The 20,666-nt window shown below is 46.2% G+C and overlaps 1 protein-coding gene and 1 long non-coding RNA gene across 6 annotated transcripts in view; one reads left to right on the forward strand and one right to left on the reverse strand.

The window, feature by feature from the left end:
* The window catches only part of RORA (RAR related orphan receptor A), a gene marked incomplete at its 5' end in the record, with an annotated part of 361,111 nt that overhangs the window by 157,564 nt on the left and 182,881 nt on the right, over positions 1 to 20,666 (forward strand). The window contains one exon of one of the 4 annotated variants that reach the window (XM_083475830.1): positions 2,596 to 2,689. The exons of the other annotated variants lie outside the window; for them this stretch is intronic. Within the exon in view, the coding sequence (XP_083331956.1) occupies positions 2,617 to 2,689 (73 nt within the window). Of the gene's footprint in view, positions 1 to 2,595; positions 2,690 to 20,666 lie in introns of those variants that run through there. 4 annotated transcript variants of the gene reach the window in all.
* Positions 12,716 to 19,724, reverse strand: LOC310693699. 2 transcript variants are annotated; one of them, XR_014519341.1, is made up of 3 exons: positions 19,597 to 19,724; positions 15,489 to 15,582; positions 12,716 to 13,097 (listed from the first exon to the last, which is right to left on the reverse strand). It is a non-coding gene; the product is annotated as an uncharacterized lncRNA (long non-coding RNA). The 2 variants fall into 2 exon arrangements; XR_014519342.1 differs by having other exon boundaries at positions 15,360 to 15,582.

A 20,666-nucleotide genomic window follows, 5' to 3' on the forward strand; every position in this document is an offset into this window, starting at 1 on the left:
TCCTATGTTTTTATATCAGCCCTTTAGTCAGAATCATGAGGACTGGAGTCTTACATATATCCCTGGGGAGCCCCAGTCAGTCAGTATAGATGTAGGGCATGGAACCTTGCATTTGCTTCAGGGCAGCCTTCCGTCCTCCATTCTGCCAAGCAAGAGGCCTTGTTGGTGTTCAAGGACACCTTCCAGCCATGCAGAAGAAGGTGAGGAAGTGCAAAGCAAGGCCAGTGAGGGGTGTGGCCTGGGGAGAGAAGGCTGGGGGGGTGGCCAAATAGAGAGGCCTGCAAAACCACATTCAGGGGCACCAAGTGGGGAGCCGGGGGCCGGGGCCCCCAATATTTCTGATGAAATGACTGCCCCCCCAAAGTTCAGTGGTGCGTGCTAGTGATTGCAGCATGGTGCATGGCGTGAATGCATGGCATGCTGACATCACACAGCCCTGGTTCCCCTGAATTGTGGGGGCAAGGTGGTGCACGTGGCCACAATTGACCTCAGGCCTGCAGTAAACACTGAACTAGATGAATCAGTCAGTGGCGGAGCATGCCTCGCTAGTGCCCGGAGCAGGTGCGCACACGCTGTGCCATAAGGGTGGAGCGCGCCACTGAAGACTACATCCTTCTTGCGTGCCCTCCAGTTGGTCAGGCCTGACCCAGACGTGGAGTGGCTGCTGCTGCGGCCCACCCCCCGGCCCCAAGGGCCAAACCGGGCATGAGGGAACTATTATGGGGGCTTCTGGCAGCGCCCTCTGAAAAATTTCACCCGGGGCAATGGCTCCCCTCGCCCTCCCCACACTAGGCCACTGGAACCACTGCATAAGACGAGGAACCCTTTCCTCCAGCTACAGTGGGCTGGACCAACAATACCACCCCAATTTATTTTGCCTTGTTCCATTTGAAGAGGGAGAGAAGAGGAAAAACTTGTTTGAAAAGCAAAAGCTGGAGTTTCTGAAATCTGAATAGGGAAAGACTAAAGTGGTAGCAGAACAACACCTGTGCTTTGCCGCAGAAAAGGTTAAGCAAAACATGCCGGCATCCCTTTAAACAGGCACCAAGTAAGATTAAGCCCACCGGCCAGGAAAGTACCAGTCATTTCCAGACAAATTAGGCCCCATTCTTCCTGCAGAGGGGATTAAAAAAAATCATATTCCACATTAACAGTCCCTTTGGTATTTTCGTCAAATGAGTTTTAGTGGCGGAAGGCTGCTAAAAATATCTGCCAATTTCTTTCCTAATTTAAATGCAGCGCTGAGCAGAAACCCCCATGAATGCATGGAGCTCGCGGTTCAACAGCTTGAATATCATCATCACGCCGTTCCATTTCACGCAGAGACTTTCGAGAGCTAAGTGTGCAGCGCCCTTGTTAAGGCTAGAACATCGATTGTAGCAAGAGAGACTTCTGCTTGCTGCAGCACAGTATCAGCTCTGGGAAACTTCCTTCCTTGAGATGTTAAGGCATAATAAACATTAGAATATAGGTTTGGGGGGAGTCAGTCTGGATGATTATTAGGGGCCTGTGCTCAGTGAGGTTAGACTCTGACAAAAGGACTTTGTTGAACAAGTCACTTATGTGTCCTCATCAGCATTGAAAAAGAATAGATTAGGTTGTCAGAGCTGCAACCAAGTGATGGTGCCCTCCAGGCAAATGGGTGGGCCTCCCCCCTCACCTGGCTTGATAGATAGAAGTCCTGCCCTGGGATTTACAGATGAATGGTGATCTAACAATTTAAAAACAACAAGAAGAAGAAATGGGGAGCCTATGGGGCTTTCCAGGTGTTGCTAGACTACAACTCTGGTTGTCCCTGAGTGTTGGGCAGGCTGGGCAGGCCCAATGGGGGCCAGGAGTCCAGCAAGTTTCATAGTTTATCTATGCAGTACATTTAGATTCTTTTGTCCTGAATCTAAACATCCAGCTTACTTGGACATCTACAAGTTCTAGAGCTATGAGAGAGGGAGAGAACTTTTCTATCCACTTTCTTCATGCATAATTTTATAAACTTCTGCCATAAACTTTTTCTCTACACTAAAATGGAGTCCATCCGTCCCCTTGTTCATTTGATTTTCCCTTTTCTCAGCCTTTTCCAACACTTCTTGAAAACAGGCAGCCAAGATCCCAAGTTCGAGTGAGGCCTGCCATACTCTCTGCACCTGAAAGTTCAGAGATGACTCCACTGTAACAAGACTCCAATGCTAGAATGTATGCAGGACAGCAGCTCATTTGGCCCTGTCCACATTTGACTCCTGCACAGGGTGCACATCTAACATCAGACTTTCTCCACCTGCAGCCTGGTTTTTAATGAAAGCTTCCAGAGCAGAATCCTTAAGGATTTTGTTGTTGTTGTTGTTGTTAGCTAAGCAGCCTGCTGCCTGCTGCTGGGATGATATTTCAAGGACCCATTTGAGCCATGTCATAAATCACTGGCATCGGACAGTGGGGACACCCTGTCCTAGAGAGCTGTTCTGACTTGTCTCTTGGCCTCCCATGGTAGCGGAAATTGTGAGTTAGAAAAATGCAGTGTGAAGCCTCCCGTACATTTAAGCAAGGGAATAATGATGATCTTCTTCACTTGCAGAACTTGGCCACAGGGAAGGCTGTGCAGCACTCAGCTCATTAATTGGTGTCATGCAGAGCTTGAATAAAGAGACAGGAAGGTGTCTCTCTGCAACTGTAGGAGATGCCCAGGTGCATCTTACTGGTAAGGAGCAGACCGTGGCCCTCGCAAAGGTTGTCCGGCTTGTAGCAAGGTCTAGAGGGATGATCTTCACCAGTGCTTTTTTTTTATTTAGCAAAATGGTGCTGGTATCTGAAGACCATTGTAGGCATGGCTAGAAAGAGTTGGGCACAGGGAGGGTGGCTGGCAGTAGAAACAGAGGCTGTGATTGATGTGCAGAGAGACACCCCCCCCCAAAGAGGGAATAGGTGAAAGTCGGGCTGGAGCCTGAGACTGGTGATTGGACATAGCAGCCCTGGTTTTGGGGCAGGTGAGTGAGGTGGCGCTGAAAACCGGCTGGGGAGCCCCTGCTTTCCTTCCTCTCCTCAGCTGTGCTGTGTCCAGGAGGTGGGTGAGCCAACAAGTGAAAGGGACGCAAAGTGAGCCTGAGGGGGGAGTTGGAGAAGAGCAGCTGCCACCCTCTGACAGAGCTGGATTTCTCCTCCCCTTCCTGTGTTTTCTGCAGTGGGTGCCTGGTTTGTTCTGTCCTCGCCATTTGCTTCTCAGTTCTGGCAGAGCTGCTCCCCAGGGAGCTGGGAGGGAGGCAATGATGTGGATTATTATTATTATTCATTCATTAAATTTGTATACCGCCCCCTATACCCACAGGTCTCAGGACGGTTCCTCCTCTTCCCACTCGGTTGTCTCCTTGCAGCCCCTCATGACATAGTTTGAGCTGGAGTTGCGTGTCTCACAGTTTGAGTGGGTTGGAGGGGACTGGGGGGGGGGTGTCAAGCCGCCCTCTGCAGCCCCTGTAGGGAGGAGAAGCAGTCGTGGGGATGGGGGAGCAGCTCTGAGGCAAAGATCGCTGCCCTCCCTCAGGAAGGGACTGTAGCTCTGGAGAGGGAGGCAAGCAGGTGAGCAAGTGAGCAGAGCAGGGAGACACCCATCTTCCCACAGGGTGAATGAGGTTCCAGGCCCAGGCCATGTCAAGACCTGCCTGGGGAGACAGGAGAGACGGACCTAACCAGGGAAGACTCATAGCGGCTCAGTGGCAGAGAGCAAGCTCTGCATGCAAAGGATGCTGATGTTGGGTTTAGTTGCTAGGCTCTCCGGTTAAAACAAAGATGGCGCTGGCGGAGGGAAAGCCCAGGAGAGGTGGCGCCACGCCGTACCCACCTCGTTGTCTTTGCACAGCAAAAAAGGAGAAGGGGCAGCAGGGTGTGTGTGTGCCATTTTCTGTTTTGCCTCAAGGGGCAAGATGTCTTGCTCCCCCCCCACCCCGTGTGTTTTCTCCTGGTGTTGTTGAAATTTTATTGCTCTATTGTCTAGCTCTGAGCTCATAACACTACTCACTCATGTAACCAGAAGCCTATGGGGCTCAACTTGAACTCAAAGTGCCAAAAGCTTTCAGCCCCAGCACCTCCCATGTCCTCTTCTTTCTCTATTAACATATAAACATCCAACGTATATTTTGCATCTGGAATATGCAAGTTTCCGCTTGTGTGATTTTTTTTTTTTTAAGAGCAGAAGATACAGACTCCTGACAGTTTTGACTTTTCCCTGAAAAGAAATGTTCAAAACAGCATTGGGCTGACTGAACAGTTTATTAGAGATGCACTGGAGCTTACTGTCACCTCTTTGGAGATGTGAGCTAAAGGTAGATAAGGTATTCAATTTTTGTGGGCTGGGAGTGTGGGAAAAGCAGGGCTGAGGATACCAGCACACCATTTTTACTAAGGGGGTAAAGTGACAGAGAGCTCCCATCATCCGCATTAATGTTCCCCCACACATCATCCCAGTGTGAATTTGTGGGTTCCTGCTTGGGAGAAACCAGATGCCCCAACTATAATTGATTTATGGTCCTTATTATTCTATTTCTGGCCTCTTCATCTCTCACTTGTCCATTCAGAAGTCCATCCCATCCTGATTCCACATTAGTTTCCAATTTTATCTTATTTTTTTTGGGGGGGGGGAAGCTATACAAAAATTTACAAAATACTTATTTGGCTGTGAAATTTAAATTTAACTTATCCCAGTGGAGGCATTTATAAATATATTTAAATTAAAATACATGTTTGTAATTGGTTTTTTGGGGAGAGGGGATTGAGCTGAGAATTGTGTTACAAAATATGGAGACGTGTGAAATATGAAGGATAACATTTACTAGCCCAGAAAGTGCAAATTATGCCAAATGAAAATTAGGCCTAACAGAAGTCTGTTTCAAGCCTCTCTTTTACTCCTTCCCTTTGCTCTTCCTGTCTTAAAGGTATCTGCAGGAACTGATGGTCATAGCACTGACCTTGCATTGCTGAGTTAGCCCAGTTGCTCTGGGTGCTAAAGAGACACTTTGCATTGATGTTTTGAAAATGGTATGTGTCCGGTGTGCCTTTGGGCGTGGAGGCTGACTAGGACTGGGACTCTGGCGTGGTGCAGTCGTGTTGAAAATCACAGAGGTGCTATTGACGCATCTTCCTCAGTATTGTCTGCATGGACAGGCAACAGCTCTCTGGGGAATCAGGCAAGAGTCTTTCTGAACCATATCTGGAGATGCCACAAACTGAACCTGGGACCTCTTGCATTCAAAGCAGATGGTCTGTCACTGAGCTACAGCCTCTCACCCCTCCAGAAAAGCTGCCGTTATGACCAGGAGAGGAGCTTTCCAGGGTAAATACCGGTAGATTTTTTTGGTACTTTTTACATTCTGTTACCATTTTTCCATTTCCCATGTGTGAGCAGAAATAAGTAGCATTTATTGTTAGCCACCAGGATGGTTATTATAAGAAAAATGGAAATATTTAGAGGGATTAAATAAGGATTTGTGGTAGGGTCAATCTATACCAGAAGACAAACAAACAAGCAGAAAGATTCATTTCCAACTATGTGGCAAACATTTGTTTAATATATTAATGATGATAGCCATGTCCAAAGGACTCCTGTGAAATATGCTGCTACCTGGAATTCTTAATAACCATTTGGAATTATTGGTAAGCTTTTAGCTTTAAATGAAAGTATCATAAGACATCAAAGACAATATCTTCTAAATAAGACAAATCTTTTAAAAAATGTGACTACCCTCAAACACCAATAATATTTTTTCCAGGGAATGTGAATGAAACAACCAGCATTTGCAGTTTGTGTGTTTAATTTTAGTTTTCATTCAGTTTTGCTGTTTTTCTTAGTTTTTGTTTTTTGTGTGTTCAAGAAGTGTATGTTCTTATTCAAGTAATTAATAATGTTGGGTTTTTTTGCTTGTTTTAAAAAAGTGGCTTGGATGGTGGAGCTCCCTCTCTTGACCCCCTCTCTCCCCATAGAGGCCTTCTTGACCGGGGCAATGACACCCCACAGGTGGTGTGGCTGGAACTGACTTTGATGCCACTTTGGGACCAGGCATGTAAATATGTCTTTGCGCACCCACAGTAGTGTGAGTTAGTTTTAAGAATGGCTTTATCTGAACTGCTTGGGTTTTTTTAAACAAAAACAAAAACCACACACCCTGCAGCCTTGATTAGGACCTGCAGATTATTTCACTCTGCCTTTAACTGTTATTGGCTTCTGATCATGTTTCTCGTACACTGCCCGGATAGGGCTAGCCTAGAGATTTCTTAAATAAATCCACATTGGTCAGAGCAAGCAAGGAAGGAAATCCACTCCTGCCTGTCAAAGGCTGTGCAGTCTCTCTCTTGGATGCAGTTGCCAGGTGAGGTCGAGAAGGCAACGGGCCAGTTGTGCGTGGAATCACTGTTACTCATTCAGATGGAGCGTCTGTATTTGGGTTGTTGTCAAAGTTACTGTGTACGGTGAAGTAATCGCTGGACCCACTGGGTGTTCCTCCTTTGCCTGTCTTTGTGCCCAGGGAAATCTGTAGGGTTACGTCCTATGAGTTAGGCAGGCAGGCAGGCAGGCTGTTTGTGAGCTGGCCCCGAAGGGTGTGGTCAAAGCCGTGAGTCACACGCCGGGCTGAAGTCATGCCTTGGAATGATCCTGCGTCCATTTTCATTCTCTCTGCTTATTCAGCACAACTTGGCCAAATGCAGCTGGTTGGCTACAAGCCCCATTCTCATCCATCTCCAGGAAGAGGCGCAGACTCAGAGAGGCCTGATTTTGCACTCAGATACCCAACGTGTGCTTCTCTACTAAATCTAATATAAAGAGAGCTAATGGGCCTAAAATGGGCTCAGAGGCCCTTCCCCCTTGACCTGGAAACAGTGCCCCCTGACATCCGCAGGGTGTTTTAAAAGCTAACTTGATAGAAAAGCTGTGTCCACACCATACATTTAAAGCCCCTCCCCCAATCCTGGCAACTGTATAGTTTGTTAATGGTGCTGGGAATTATAGCCCAGTATTCTTTTTTTGGGGAGGGTTCGTTAAATGTATGATGATTTAGCTGAGATTCCTGTATTGCAGGGAGTTGGACCAGATGACTCTCAGTGTACCTGCCGACTCTACAGTTCTATAATAAGGCATCCAGGGATCATCTAGTCCACCTCCTGCAATGTGGGAATCTCAACTAAACATCCATGACAGATGGCCAGCCAACCTCTCCTTGAAAGCGTCCAAGGAAGGAGAGTCTGTTTGACTGTTAAATAGCTCTTACTGCCAGAAAGTCCTTACTGATGATGAGTCGGAATCTCCTTTCTTGCAACTTGAAGCCATTGGTTCAAGTCTACCCTCTTGGGTTGTCCAAGATCAAGGAAGGTGTTTGTGGCAGAAGCACCAACTCTCCCCTAAGCCCAAGGACACCATTTTCTTCTAAGAGGATGAAGGAAATCTTAACATCGCACATCGATAAGCCTCCGTCTGAACTTAAGAGACATTGTAGGCTCTTAATCTGAACTGTATCTCATGAGCCCAATGTTAATAAAAATGATAAATTGCCAGCGCTGCAAATCCTCGTATTATTCATGAGGAAGATTTATTGGCCTCCAGTGGGACAGATGGAGTGGGGTGATATTAAAGAGATATAACTGTACAGATTTTGCCAGAGTTTGGCAGTTGTTAAAAACACAGAGGCCCAATTGCCTGCATTGTCAGATAACCCTTGTGATAACCCTGCCATTAATCAATGTAGGAAACCGGTGTTTATCCAAGAAAAGGGGTGAGTGGGAGGGAGGGTGGAATAAAGGAAACAAGCCCAGCTCTGTGGGAAGGCAAAGCAGGCCTGCAATTAGAATACAATGTCTGTGGCACTTCATTAGGGTTGCGAGACCCCCAGGACTGACCCGAAATCTCCAGGTTTGCCTGCTGCCTCCCCTGCATCCTGCAGTGGCAGGGGGAGACCTTGAATATCTAGGTGGGCAAAAGAGCCTTTTAAAAAATTAATAAGACTGTCATGCAGCTTGCAAGCTTCAGCCTTGCAGGAACCATCCGCAGCTTATTGCACAGGATCTCTTAATTAAGCTCAGTTTTTGCAAATTATTACATAGACTCTGGGGGGCAATATAACCTTCTCCCCTCCTTCTTCCCTTCTCCCAATTCATCTATGTCTCTGCAAATTATTGCAGACTCTATGGGGCTGTCCCACTGTGATATCACTGGGGCCCACCCCATAGCATCGCTGAGGCTGTCCCATCCCATAGCAATCACCAGAGTCTCAGGTTTGAGCCCTGAAATCTCAGGGTCTGGGATGCTCCTGACCTGGCAACCCTGTACTTGCTTGCTCTCCACCACCAGCCATGTCCTGTTTCCACGCAGACAGAAGCACGATTGTCAGAGGGCTGGAACAGCACAAGACTCTTCTCTCCACTTTTCCTGCCAAGTCCACATGTGGTTATGGATTAGGTGCCTGAGGATGCCGATGGTGAAGCTGTGCACAGTCCAAGAGAAGACAAAGGCAGGAGGGAGAGGGCCTCCCAGACCCATTGGCAGAGAGCATGTGAAAAGCCTGGGGCCACCACAGAAGAGGCCCTGCTCCCTGCTTCAGAACCAAGGGCAGTGGAGGCTGGTTCATTAGGCTAACCACTAACCTCAGTCTCCCCTCAGCCTGCCCTCACTTGCCTGCTTTCTTCCTTACAACCTGCCTGGTGGCGCTTCCTGCCAGCTGCCTCATTACATTTCCCTCCCCCAATTATTTTTATTGATTTTCCTATATAAACCCAATTACACAAATTAGTTCCAAATTAATACAGTTTTGTTAAGAGGCTTCCTGCACACTGTTCTTGATGGATCTTTATGATCTAATATTACTGCGTTTCATATTCTTATTTTTTCCATTGCATTCCATTTTTCAAAAGTATCACATAATTAACAGCTGCACTCTTAATAATTTCTATTTGTGTTATTATATTATTTAACTTCAAAAAAAAAAAAAAAGGCTTCAAGTGAGGAACCATAGCTTTTTCCTTTTCATCCTGAATGCGCCACATCCAAAAATCAGTTTAGTCTCTTGGCCTTGTATGTCTCTCTGATGTTTTCCTTTTTCCTGCGGCATTTGGGGCTCTCTCCTTACTCCCACTGTTGTATTCCAGCCTGGCTGGGGCGGAGCTGCAACTTCAAGGTTAAACCCTCTCCTTTCTCTGGCTCAGCTCCTTCCCATAATACTCGAGCAGTTCCAAATCGACAACAGCAGATCCCTCCCTTCCACTGGCACCAAAAATCAACAAGTTCCAGAGATTCGCCATTTCTTCCTCTGGCTGGGAAGGGAGGGAAAAGGCAGTGTCATTCCTCTTCCAACATCCAAAAAGCCCTCATGCTGCTTTCCTTTTGCCGCCACCATAGCATTTTGATTTTTATAAAAGAATAGGTTATAGCTCAATATCTCCATGATCTCTTTCAGTCTTTTTTTAGGGGGGGTAGGCTCTAACTCCCAGCTACATCCTTCCAAAAAAAACCAAACAGCCACCCCCCCTTTACCCCTTTTAAGCCGCAAACAGCTTTACATCTTCTATTAAATCTCAATGTTACATCGTACATCAAACCATCCTCACTTGTGTATCTTAAAATTCAATATTAGGAGAGGGTTGCCGAATCATAAATGTAAAAACTTCCATAAAATACACCAAAGAGACCCCCTCTCCTCTATACACCTTCAGAGCAAGATAGAATCTTCTCCCAATTTCAAACCTCATTTCCATGCAGCTGATTCTTCTCAGTTATAATGTCCATCTCCTCTGGTGCGCACTTATTCTTAATGACAATCAGGACCCAATTATAAGGAAAACCTCTGCATCCAATGGTGATTTGGGTGGGGGTGTTCCGCATCAAGTGAAGTGCGTAGCATCCAGAGCCTCTGCCCGTCCCCGAGCCATTAAGGCAACGACAGGTCACCAGTAACTCCGGTACCCCAAGAGGTTTATCTCCATTTTTTCAGCCTGTGCCTCTCTCCGATGTTGAGCCATCGCCATGCCACAATAGAGGAACTGGAAGCGCCAGCTTCCTCCTTTTCAGTGTCTCAGTGTTGCCCTTATAGAACTCAGCAGAGAGAAGGATGGGGACAGAACCAGGAATGAACTGGCTCCACCTGCCATTCATTGGCTCTGGCTCCAACTTCCTCCTGACCTCCGTGCCTGCTGCCCTACCTACCAGTCCCAAAGGGCACCAAACCCCACTGGTGTGTGGGGCATGCTGAATTACATCTTGGAAGGACACAGACCCTCCAAGTGTCCCTATTTTCAAGGCACAGTCCCAGATTTACAGAAGCCACCTCAGTTTTTTATTTGATCCCAGAATGTCCTGCTTTTTCTTAGGACGTCCCTATTTTTATTGGAGAAATGTTGGAGGGTATTGAGTTAAGCAACCTCGAGCCAAGGAGATAAGTAACTATAAAATCTTTAGAAGACATCTGAAGGCAACCCTGTATAGGGAAGTTTTTTTTTTTAATGTAAAGGTAAAGGGACCCCTGACCATTAGGTCCAGTCGTGGCCGACTCTGGGGTTGCAGCCCTCATCTCGCTTTATTGGCCGAGGGAGCCGGCGTACAGCTTCCGGGTCATTTGGCCAGCATGACTAAGCTGCTTCTAGCGAACCAGAGCAGCGCATAGAAACACCGTTTACCTTCCCTCCAGAGCGGTACCTATTTATCTACTTGCACTTCATGCTTTCAAACTGCTAGGTTGGCAGGAGCAGGGATCGAGCAACGGGAGCTCACCCCGTTATGGGTATTCTGATCGGCAAGTTCTAGGCTCTGTGGTTTAACCCACAGCGCCACCCGCGTCCCGTTTAATATTTTAGTATGTCTTTATATATGTTAGAAGCCACCCAGAGTGGGTGGGGCAACCCAGTCAGATGGGTGGGGTATAACATCATAATAATAATAACAACAAGGAATAGGATGTCCCTATTTTCATCGCATGTCCCTTAAAATAGCATGTCCCTATTTTAAGACAGCATCTTAAAAAGCAGAGACATCACCTTACCAACAAAGGTCCGTATAGTTAAAGCCATGGTTTTCCCAGTAGTGATGTATGGAAGTGAGAGCTGGACCATAAAGAAGGCTGATCGCCGAAGAATTGATGCTTTTGAATTCTGGTGCTGGAGGAGACTCTTGAGAGTCCCATGGACTGCAAGAAGATCAAATGTATCCATTCTTAAGGAAATCAGCCCTGAGTGTTCACTGGAAGGACAGATCGTGAAGCTGAGGCTCCAATACTTTGGCCACCTCATGAGAAGAGAAGACTCCCTGGAAAAGACCCTGATGTTGGGAAAGATGGAGGGCACAAGAAGAAGGGGACGACAGAGGACGAGATGGTTGGACAGTGTTCTCGAAGCTACAAACATGAGTCTGACCAAACTGCAGGAGGCAGTGGAAGACAGAAGTGCCTGGCGTGCTCTGGTCCAGGGGGTCACGAAGAGTTGGACACGACTAAACGACTAAACAACATTTTCATCGGAGAAATGTTGGAGGGGATGAGGATATGGATGCCAACACACTGCAGGAGACTGGATGCAGGGCCGGAAGAGGTTGGTGTGGTGGGTGTGGAGGAGAAGGTCAGTGTGAGGTATCTCAAGATGTTTTGTTTCTGGATGGAGTGAGATCCAAATAAGGAGAAGGACTGTGGTTCAGTGGCCAAGCCGCTGCTCTTCATAGAGAAGATCTCAGGATCAATCCCTAACATTTCACACAGGCAGGTCTGTGTGAAATCCTGGAAAGCTGCTGGCTGCCAGTGTGGACAATCTGGGGCTAGATGGACCCAAGTGTCTGGCCCAGTCTAAGGCAGCTTGCTAGGTTGCCATGTTCAACTGGTAGCCCCTCTTCAATCCACAGTCCAGATCCCACTGAAATGGAAAGGAGCTGAAAAATTCATTTTTGGGGTGAGGCTTGCGCAAGATAACCTTAATCCGCCCCTGTTAGTGGCACCCCAGATCTACCCCACTCCGAGGCATCATGGCCATAGTCATGCCTCTGGTGGAGGCAAAGCTTTGCCTTTTCTCCCATCACCAAAAAAGGGGGGGAGGGCTATGTTTATAGCATCAAAGAGAAGCAGCCCTATGTTGCAGCTGTCTTGCGTCAGGCATGAGAGTCACTGGTTGGCTGTAGCAAGTTGATCTCATGTCACCAGGGCTGTTTGTTACATGCACAGAGAAGGAAAGATTTGTGGGATTTGTCAGCCCTTGTGGAGTGCTAAGCAACACACCTGAGATTAGAGAGAGGGAGAGGGGGAGAGAGATGGTTCTGAGTTCTTTAAGGAAGGGCGTTTGAGGTCAGCTTGTGTGAACATCTTTATGCTATTAGGGCTTTGAAGCATCTGCAAAGCAGACGCAAGCCCAAATGTTGTGCTTTGTGTGTGTTTCATTTTTACATCTTGGCATGGATGGTCTCCCAGGTTGCTCCGTGAAGGAGGGGTGGAGATTTTGGAGCCTGTACTGCAGCTATCGCAAAGCCCCGCCGTTCCAGCTGGGTTCAGAAATACTTTAAGCTGTGAAGAGTTTTGCAATGGCTTCTTGTAACTTTCTCTGCGGTGATTTTACCAGATTACTTCAGAATTCTCTAGACTCGGATCTTGAAGATCAGTCTTTTTGTTTGGTTGGTTGGGTGAAAACAAAACACTGCAATGCATTTTTAGGACTTATGTAACACCACAGGGCGATTCCTTCTGCAAAGGTATATTTTATTGCCTATAACTCAGCCAGCAGAAAGAAAGAACAGTCAGTCCTAAGCAGAAAATGCCTTTTGAATCATCAGAATCTTCACAGAATTGTCACTGATTAGGTGAGGTCTTTTTCCATCTAGTGCAGCTGAGAGTTTAGAAATCCAATGAAACGCTTTAGAAAAGAGACTGAAATAAATACTGGGCAGACAAACTCCACTTAGTTGTGGCCCTTTCATCTGGACTCTAGAAGAAATATGAAGACAACCTCAGTGCTAGAATTATGGGGATACAGGTCAGTGAAATTCACATGGTCCACACCAGACACTGTCCAGTTTTATCCAAATCATGGGTCCCCTCTGTGGGCTTCTAAAAACAGTAGTCCAGGAGGTGGGAAGGTCATCATAAATGGTAATGCCTTTCTGCTCCCTGCAATACAAATAAAGGATTTCAAATGTGGCAGCTTCCAAACTGAACACACGGTAAATGAGATGGATTTTGTTTTATAAGCTAGTGTTGGGTGTAACTGTTTTGAGTAAAGGTTTTAATATGGCTTTACCTTGGGGGTACTTTGGTGCAAATAAGGTGTTCCTAGTTAATCATTCATGCTCTTGTCATAAATGTGCCGCTCTCCCAAGCTTGCATAAATAGAAGACTTGTATAAACTAGAGATAGAACAGATGACCCTATTTCCATTCAGTCTGTGTCTGCATTAAACTCATTTCATTTCATTTTTCACTAGTATACTGCCTTTTCACATTACAATACTCCAGGCAGTTCGCAACTCATGCAGATGAAGGCTATTCAAGAAAAACCACATGGCCATCCTTTAACAATTAACATGGCCAAAAACAACTTGACAAAATCCAAGAATCCATTTTGCATATAATATTACAAGACAATTACAAAATACCAGCATGCAATAAAACAAAATCACCCACAAAAGTTGCAACACCTTAATCATGGTAATCAACCAAGACAACACCTGCAGGATACAATACACAAATATAACTCTTTTGTCCCCTTTTCTGCTCTTGCTATCAAAACTGGAAGACAGAAAAAAAAACATATTAAAATGGGACATGTTTTCATACACACTTTCCTCTAAATAATAACAACAACACAATCAGTCCTATTTTTCTAGAAAAAGAGGTTCTGGAATTCACCATGAATGTCTCTCTGGTTCTCTTATGATGGCAATGGCACCCACCTGAGAGGTGCCAGAACTAACTCCCGGTTGAAATAAAGCCCTGATAATAAAATCAATCAATCAATCAATCAATCAATCAAACAATCAATCTAAGAATCACAGGCCATCGATTATTTAACCAGCCAAAGCCTGGGAGAAGAGGAATGTTTTTGCCTGGAGCATAAAGATATGCAATGAAGGTGCCAGGTAAGCCTCCCTGGGGAAATAATTCCACAGATGTGGAGGCACTTGGATGAGGGAGGTTTATTCAGAGCTTACCTTGGATTCAGCAAAAGCAGCCTTACAGCCGAGGGCTGGCTGATGAAACAGCCGCAATTGCCCAGGTTGGAGCTGGAGCTGGCGCATGACATAGTCACTAACTGTCTGTACTATGTGGCCCTTACCTGGCTTGGCCCCGCTCTCAATTCATGTCTCCCTCTACCCTAAAACCACTGTGATTGGGGCCCCTGCTCTTCTCAGCTCCTCTTCTCCCAGACACATCTCCCCTCCCTCAATTAAAACATAACAAACAAGCCAGACAAACAAGCTGAACACAACCAACCAAGATCTAGTCCTCCTAATCTTTCACAGTGCCAATAAAAATAAATAACTATATAAACAAAACACCTACCCATGTGATGCTGACACAAATCCCTACACTAACACTATGCAACAGAACAAAAGAACAATACGACCATCTCCCTCCTTCTCCCCAACCACAATATGTCTATGACAAATGTGCCTCTCACTAAATGTAAACAAACTGTGAAAAAGACTTCATGAATTCATAGAATCATAGAATTGGAAGGGACCCCCAGGAGCATCCATGACAGGTGGCCATCCAAACTCTGCTTAAAAACCTCCATGGAAGGAGAGTCCACAACCTCCCAAGGGAGACCGTTCATGAACAGCTCTTACTATGAGAAAGTTGTTCCTGATGTTTAGTCAGAATCTCCTTTCTTGTAACTTGAAGCCATTGAAGTCCTACTCTCCAGAGCAGGAGAAAACAAGCTTGCTCCATCTTCCATGTGAGAGCCCTTGAAATATCTGAAGGTGGCGCTGAAGATATCTCTTCTTAGTCTCCTCTCTTCCAGGCTAAACATACCCAGTTCTTTCAACCATTCCCCATAAGACTTGGCTTCTAGACCCTTGATCATCTTGGTTGCCCTCTTCTGCACACAATCCAGCTTGTCAACATCCTTCCTAAATTGTGGAGCCCAGAACTGGACACAGTATTCCAGGTGTGGTCTGACCAAGGCAATACTATTACCAAGTACTATTACTTCCCTTGATCTGGACACTCTACTTCTGTTGATGCAGCCTAGAATAGCATTAGTTTTTTTTGCTGCTGCATCACATTGTTGACTTCATTTTGTTAGCTTGCACCCAGTTCTCCAATCTGTTAAGGTTCCAATTATGTCTTCTACGGCATTAGCTACCCATCCCAGTTTGGTGTCATCTGCAAATTTGATGAGCATCCTCTCAATGCCTTCATCTAATACCTCCAGTATTTTCTTATCTCTTCCTGGGCCACAACCTTCAACAGAAAGTCTCTTCAACTTCCTGCCCAGGGTCTCACAGTCCCTTGCTATAGGTTGAAGGCTTTCAATGGCAGTATTATTTGTACCCACATGAATCAGAAGGAGGGGGTAGTGGTCAGTGGGATTTGTAAGACTTGGCAACTTCTCTTCCACATCTTGTATCTTTGCACTTGGAAGACAGCACCTGGAAGACAATTGAAAGTGGAGACAATAGATGTACTTCCCCCTGTTTATTTGTTTGTTTTGTAGCACAAGAAAATCTTTAATAAAAACTATTTTTTTAAAAAACAAGCAACAATAAACCCACACAGATTAAAAATAGGCATTTTGTACGTGTTTTTCTTCTAAAACAAGCAGCTTTGTCTCCTTTTCCCCAGGCATTTCCCCCTAAAATATGCACTGAAGCAAAATAACACCACACAATTTGGATAGGCGTGGAATCTGATTGATGACTGCATTTCTGTCACTGTATAAGTCTGGCAACTGTAACCCTGATCATTTCGCTTTAAAGGTGTGGACTGCTCAGAATTCTGCTCTGTCCCTGGTATAAACAGGAAATTTTAAAAGACGTTCCCCTGAAAGTTGCAAAGGCTCTGCCCTTTGCTTCTAAGGTGCCAATGAAGGCAGGGCTGTAGCGTCTCTTATCGCCACCCGGGGCATTGAGTGTGTGCACCAGGGGTGAGCAGGGCACGTGGGGAGGGGACACTCATGTGCCAGATCCCAACAGAGGAGAGGGGCACCAAAACAGCCATTGCTGCTTCTCCTCCCCGCCACTTCCATCCCCAGGTCAGGCCTGATCCAGCAGAGGAGCTGTGGCCAGTTGGGATCTGTGCCCTCCCCCTACCTCTTGGCCAGCCTAAGGTTGGCCCTAAGGAGAAGGAGCTGCTTCTGCCGCTGCCGCTGCCACTGCCGCTGCCGCTACCACACCAAAGCCTGGGCCTGGGCGCAGCTTCCCTTAATGAAGGAGCGCATCATGGGAAAGCCTGGTTGCACCCCCTCAAAAACATGTCCCTGGGGCTACGGTCCCCCCACGCTATGCCAATGAGTGAAGGAGCATTCAATCTGAGACATGCTCCCCAAGATTTCTCTCAGCATCTTGAAGGATGCCAGTACTCATGGTTCTGTGATCCAGACAAAATGCTTAACTCTTTTCACTTTATGCTTTAGAAATTAAATGCCCTTTCCATTCCCCCATCAACAGAAACTTTCTTTCCAGACCGGCTAAAGGGTTTGTTTCAGTTAAGAATTGTTATAGATGGGCGGGGTGGGGGGCATGGCAAAAACCTAGAAATTAATAAATGCTGGGATTTTGATGATTGGGGATGTGAAGGGATAAATACAAGCTGCTGAGAAATTCCTGGGCTAACCTATGCAAAAACGTCCTGGCCAAGCTGGGGCCATTAAGAAACAATACAGGGTCATCAAGGGCCATTGGCAATGCAAGAGAACATCTCCCTTACACTGAGATGTGAACAGAGACTGGGGGTTTGAGAGGTTGCCAGGGTAACTGGGTGTGAGGCATAGGAAGAGAGTTTTGAGCAAGGGTTGCTGGGAAGAAGAAGGTTTGGAATCCATGTTGGGCAGGCTGGCTGCAGGGCTGACAGGAAGAGATGCCTTGGACTCCAGGGTTGCACTGCTGAAGGATACAAGCCCCTCTTCAAATGGCCATACTGCCAGATCTGGACTCCCTCTTTGTAGACTGAAGGTGTAAATAGGCCGTGTTTCAATTCTCCAAAGGACCACAGACCCTGGGTGAGTGCCTGCAACCCTCTCCAGCAGAGAGAGGAGGAGGCATTCAACTCTTGTAACAGTATTTAACATTATTTGGGAAGATGGCGCATCATTATTCCCAGGCCCATGGCACACCCATGGAACAGATTATCCCATTGGGTTGGGCTAACCCTCTGTGTGTGAATCACTTTCAAACTTAGGGCGAGGGCAGCGGGCAGCGCACCCAACAGCAAAGGCCTCTTCCACAGAACCAGTCACATCTGTGCATTGCTTTAGCTGATGTCAGATGCTGCATCATGGCTGTGATTGAAAAGGGGAAATGGGGAGACAGAAGGGGTCACAGTGAGCAGTACATTTGGGAAGGTGATTTGAGGATTTCCAGCATTTGCCATAAGTAGAAAGTAGACAGCAGGACCATAGCTAAGTGGGGAACATCTGCTTTGCATGCAGACGGTCTCAGGTTTTATCCAGCTAGAAGGCTCAAACAGCAGGTGAGGATAAGGCATCCCTCTTTGTCTGAGACCCTGGAGAACTGTTGCCAGTCAGAGCAAAGTGGACCATGTGGTGGACAAATAGGCTGCCCCAGTGTAAGACAGCTGTTTCTGTTCCAATTATCCAGTAGATCAGTGATGGGGAACCTGTTTTTCCCCAAAAGCTATTGGACTCCAATTCCCCTGGTCCCTCATTGGGGTTGATGGCAGTTAGAATCCTGAAACATTTCAGTGGGGCATAGATTGCCCCATTCCTGCCACAGATCAACCAAAGGGAAAGAACCACAGGGGAAAGAACCATATGAGGATGCACATTGTCTCTGACTCCAGATTGTGATCAAGAGTCTAGAACATAGAAAACAGCCACACAATGAGTCAGACCATTGGTCCATCTAGCCCAGTATTCCCTACACAGACTGGGAACAGTTGTCCGGGATTTTAGGCAGGGGACATTTCAGCCTTACCTTGAAATGCCAGGAATTAAACTTTTTCCATGCAAGGTAGATGTTTTGCCACTGAGCTGGGACAAAGATCAGGGGGAAAGGCCCCATGGATGATGAAGATCAGATAATAAACAACTTTGACTTTGGCTGTCACCTGATACAACAAATCTTAGTTGGTTAATGAGTATTAGTTGATTCATCATTTGCTTAGTTATTTAAATTTGATCACTGGTCAGTGCAATTCTTTTGACACAAGACGTAGCCTTTGTGCTCAGCTCACCTCAAAAATGATGAGTTGGAAGAGGTTCCGTGATGGGCAAGCAAGTGATTGAGGGGACGGAGTTACTCGCCTATGAGGAAAGATTGCAGCATTTGAGATTTTACAGAAAAGGCCAGTAAGAGGTAACCTGATGAAACTTTATGAAATTATGCCTAGCATGGAGAAAGTGGATAGAGAAAGGGTTTTCCCCATCTCGTATTGCACTATAACTTGTGGACATCCAGCCCAGATGAATGGTGGAAGACTGAAGACGTATAAAAGAAAGGACTTCTTCATGCAGCACATAGTTGAACTATGGAACTCACTCCTGCAGGAGGCCTTGTTAACCATCAGCTTAAGATATTTAAAAAGATACTAAAGAAGGATTAGACAAATTCACGCCTCCATGGTCAGAGCCAGCAATGCTTCTGAATGCCAGTTTCTGGAAGCCCTAGGAGGGGCGTGCCCTTGTGCCCGAGTCCTGCTTGCAGTTTCCCACAGGCATCTGGTCAGGATGCTGGACTAGATAAGCCCTGATCCAGCAGGGGTCTCCTTCGGTTCTTATGTAACATGTTAAGCCAGGTGGGAAGGCCCAGAGTTCAAGCACAGAGCAGCTGCTTTGCCTGCAGAAGACCCTGGGTTCAATCCCTGGCAGTGTCTCTAGTGAAGAAGGTGCTGGGAAATATGGTTTTCTGCCGGAGACCCTGGAGAGCTGTGGCCAATCAGAGTAGGCACTACTGGCTCAGGTGGGCCACTTCAGATGGATGGCACCCTGGTGTTTCCTGTAGCAACTATAACATGTGGCTCTGCCTGTTCTGCCCCACCCCCGAATATTTGCATATTTATTCTCCAACTTAAGCTCATGAAGGGTTAACAATTAAATGTGCGATGTGTGGAAACCTTACATAACTCATTCAGTCTCATCTCTGGGGTGTTTCTTTGCACACTCTGCCAGAACTAATTTCACGGTTTTAAAACAAGTTGTGATACAAAAGGAATCTGTGATGAGCTGTTGGGGTGGGGGCGGGGACGATAACTTCCTTCTCTGCCCTAGAGGAAGGCTGGCTGGTGGTTCCATGGGAACTTTTGAGTCCCACGTGCCCCAAGCTGCCCCTCCCTCCCCCCACATGTCCCCCAGGACAGCTCCTCTAGCGTTACGGTATAGTTTGTGCTGTGCCCTTTGGATGTCCTTTTTGAATTTGTTTTCCCCCATATGAGTTACATGAGTTATCATCCTTTAAGACTGAACCTCCTTTCCTTCAGACTTCCAATACCTTCCTTCCTTCCTTCCTTCCTTCCTTCCTTCCTTCCTTCCTTCCTTCCTTCCTTCCTTCCTTCCCTTTCTCTCTCTTTTTTTGCTAGAGCCCCAAGGTCCACCAATTGGATCCAGGTACAAAATGGCAGCTCAAGGGGAGGAGCCACTGGCCAAATGCATCCCATGAGCCACCCTGATTTAGGAGCGGGGCGGGGCGGGGGGAGAGACCTTCTGTTGCTGCTGCTGTTAAACAAGTGGAAGTCAGAAACCATTGTTGGGAATCATCCAGAGATCTACCACAATCTCGTGCATAGTGACTCAGAAGTCCCACTGTGTACAGTGGAGCTTAGTCACAAATAAATATACATAGGATTGCAACCTAAATTTTAGAATGGGGAGTAGATACAGGATTTGTGTACATCCATATATGAGTGTATACAACTGAAGAAAGTGAAAGCAGAAATGTTTGGCTAAGATTTGTTAATATTTAATATTTGTCTTGGATTTGTCCATTTTTGAGCATTTCTGACCTGTTTCTGAGTCATTCTGTGCTCTCGCTCATTCAATCTGTGCACCAGGTTCCCAGCTACTGTGTATAAAATGAAGCTCTGGTGCTCTCTATTCACTATAACGGGAAATATAAAAATGGACATAATTCCTTCTACCCTTCAGCCAAAGTCGATGAAATTTATAGGCACAAGAGCCCTTCAGAATGGATTAAGCTGCCCAAATTACAGACAAATAGGTCCTAGGACCTTTTGTGAGGGGCATAAAATGAAGTCACTTTTCTCCGTAATATGTAACAGGAGGGGGGGTTGTCTCACCATCTTATTCTAATCTCCCACACGAGGTTGTTGCAAGGGGAGCCTCATATCCTTCCTTAAGCTCCTTGAAGTAATGGTGAAATAAAAGCACAATAAACAAATATTGGTGCATTTGTTATATTAAGATTTGACATATGAATTAATGATGTTGAAGTCTGCTTGAACAACCCCCGCCTCTGCAACTCTTTCACAAAGTGAATTCTTGAGGCAGGACTTCTCTTAGGCCAATAGTACAGTTTCAAGTAAATTCAAAATTAGACACATT

The sequence above is a fragment of the Podarcis liolepis genome (genome assembly GCF_965112155.1).
Source record: "Podarcis liolepis genome assembly, chromosome: 14".
Classification (NCBI taxonomy): Eukaryota; Metazoa; Chordata; class Lepidosauria; order Squamata; family Lacertidae; genus Podarcis; species Podarcis liolepis.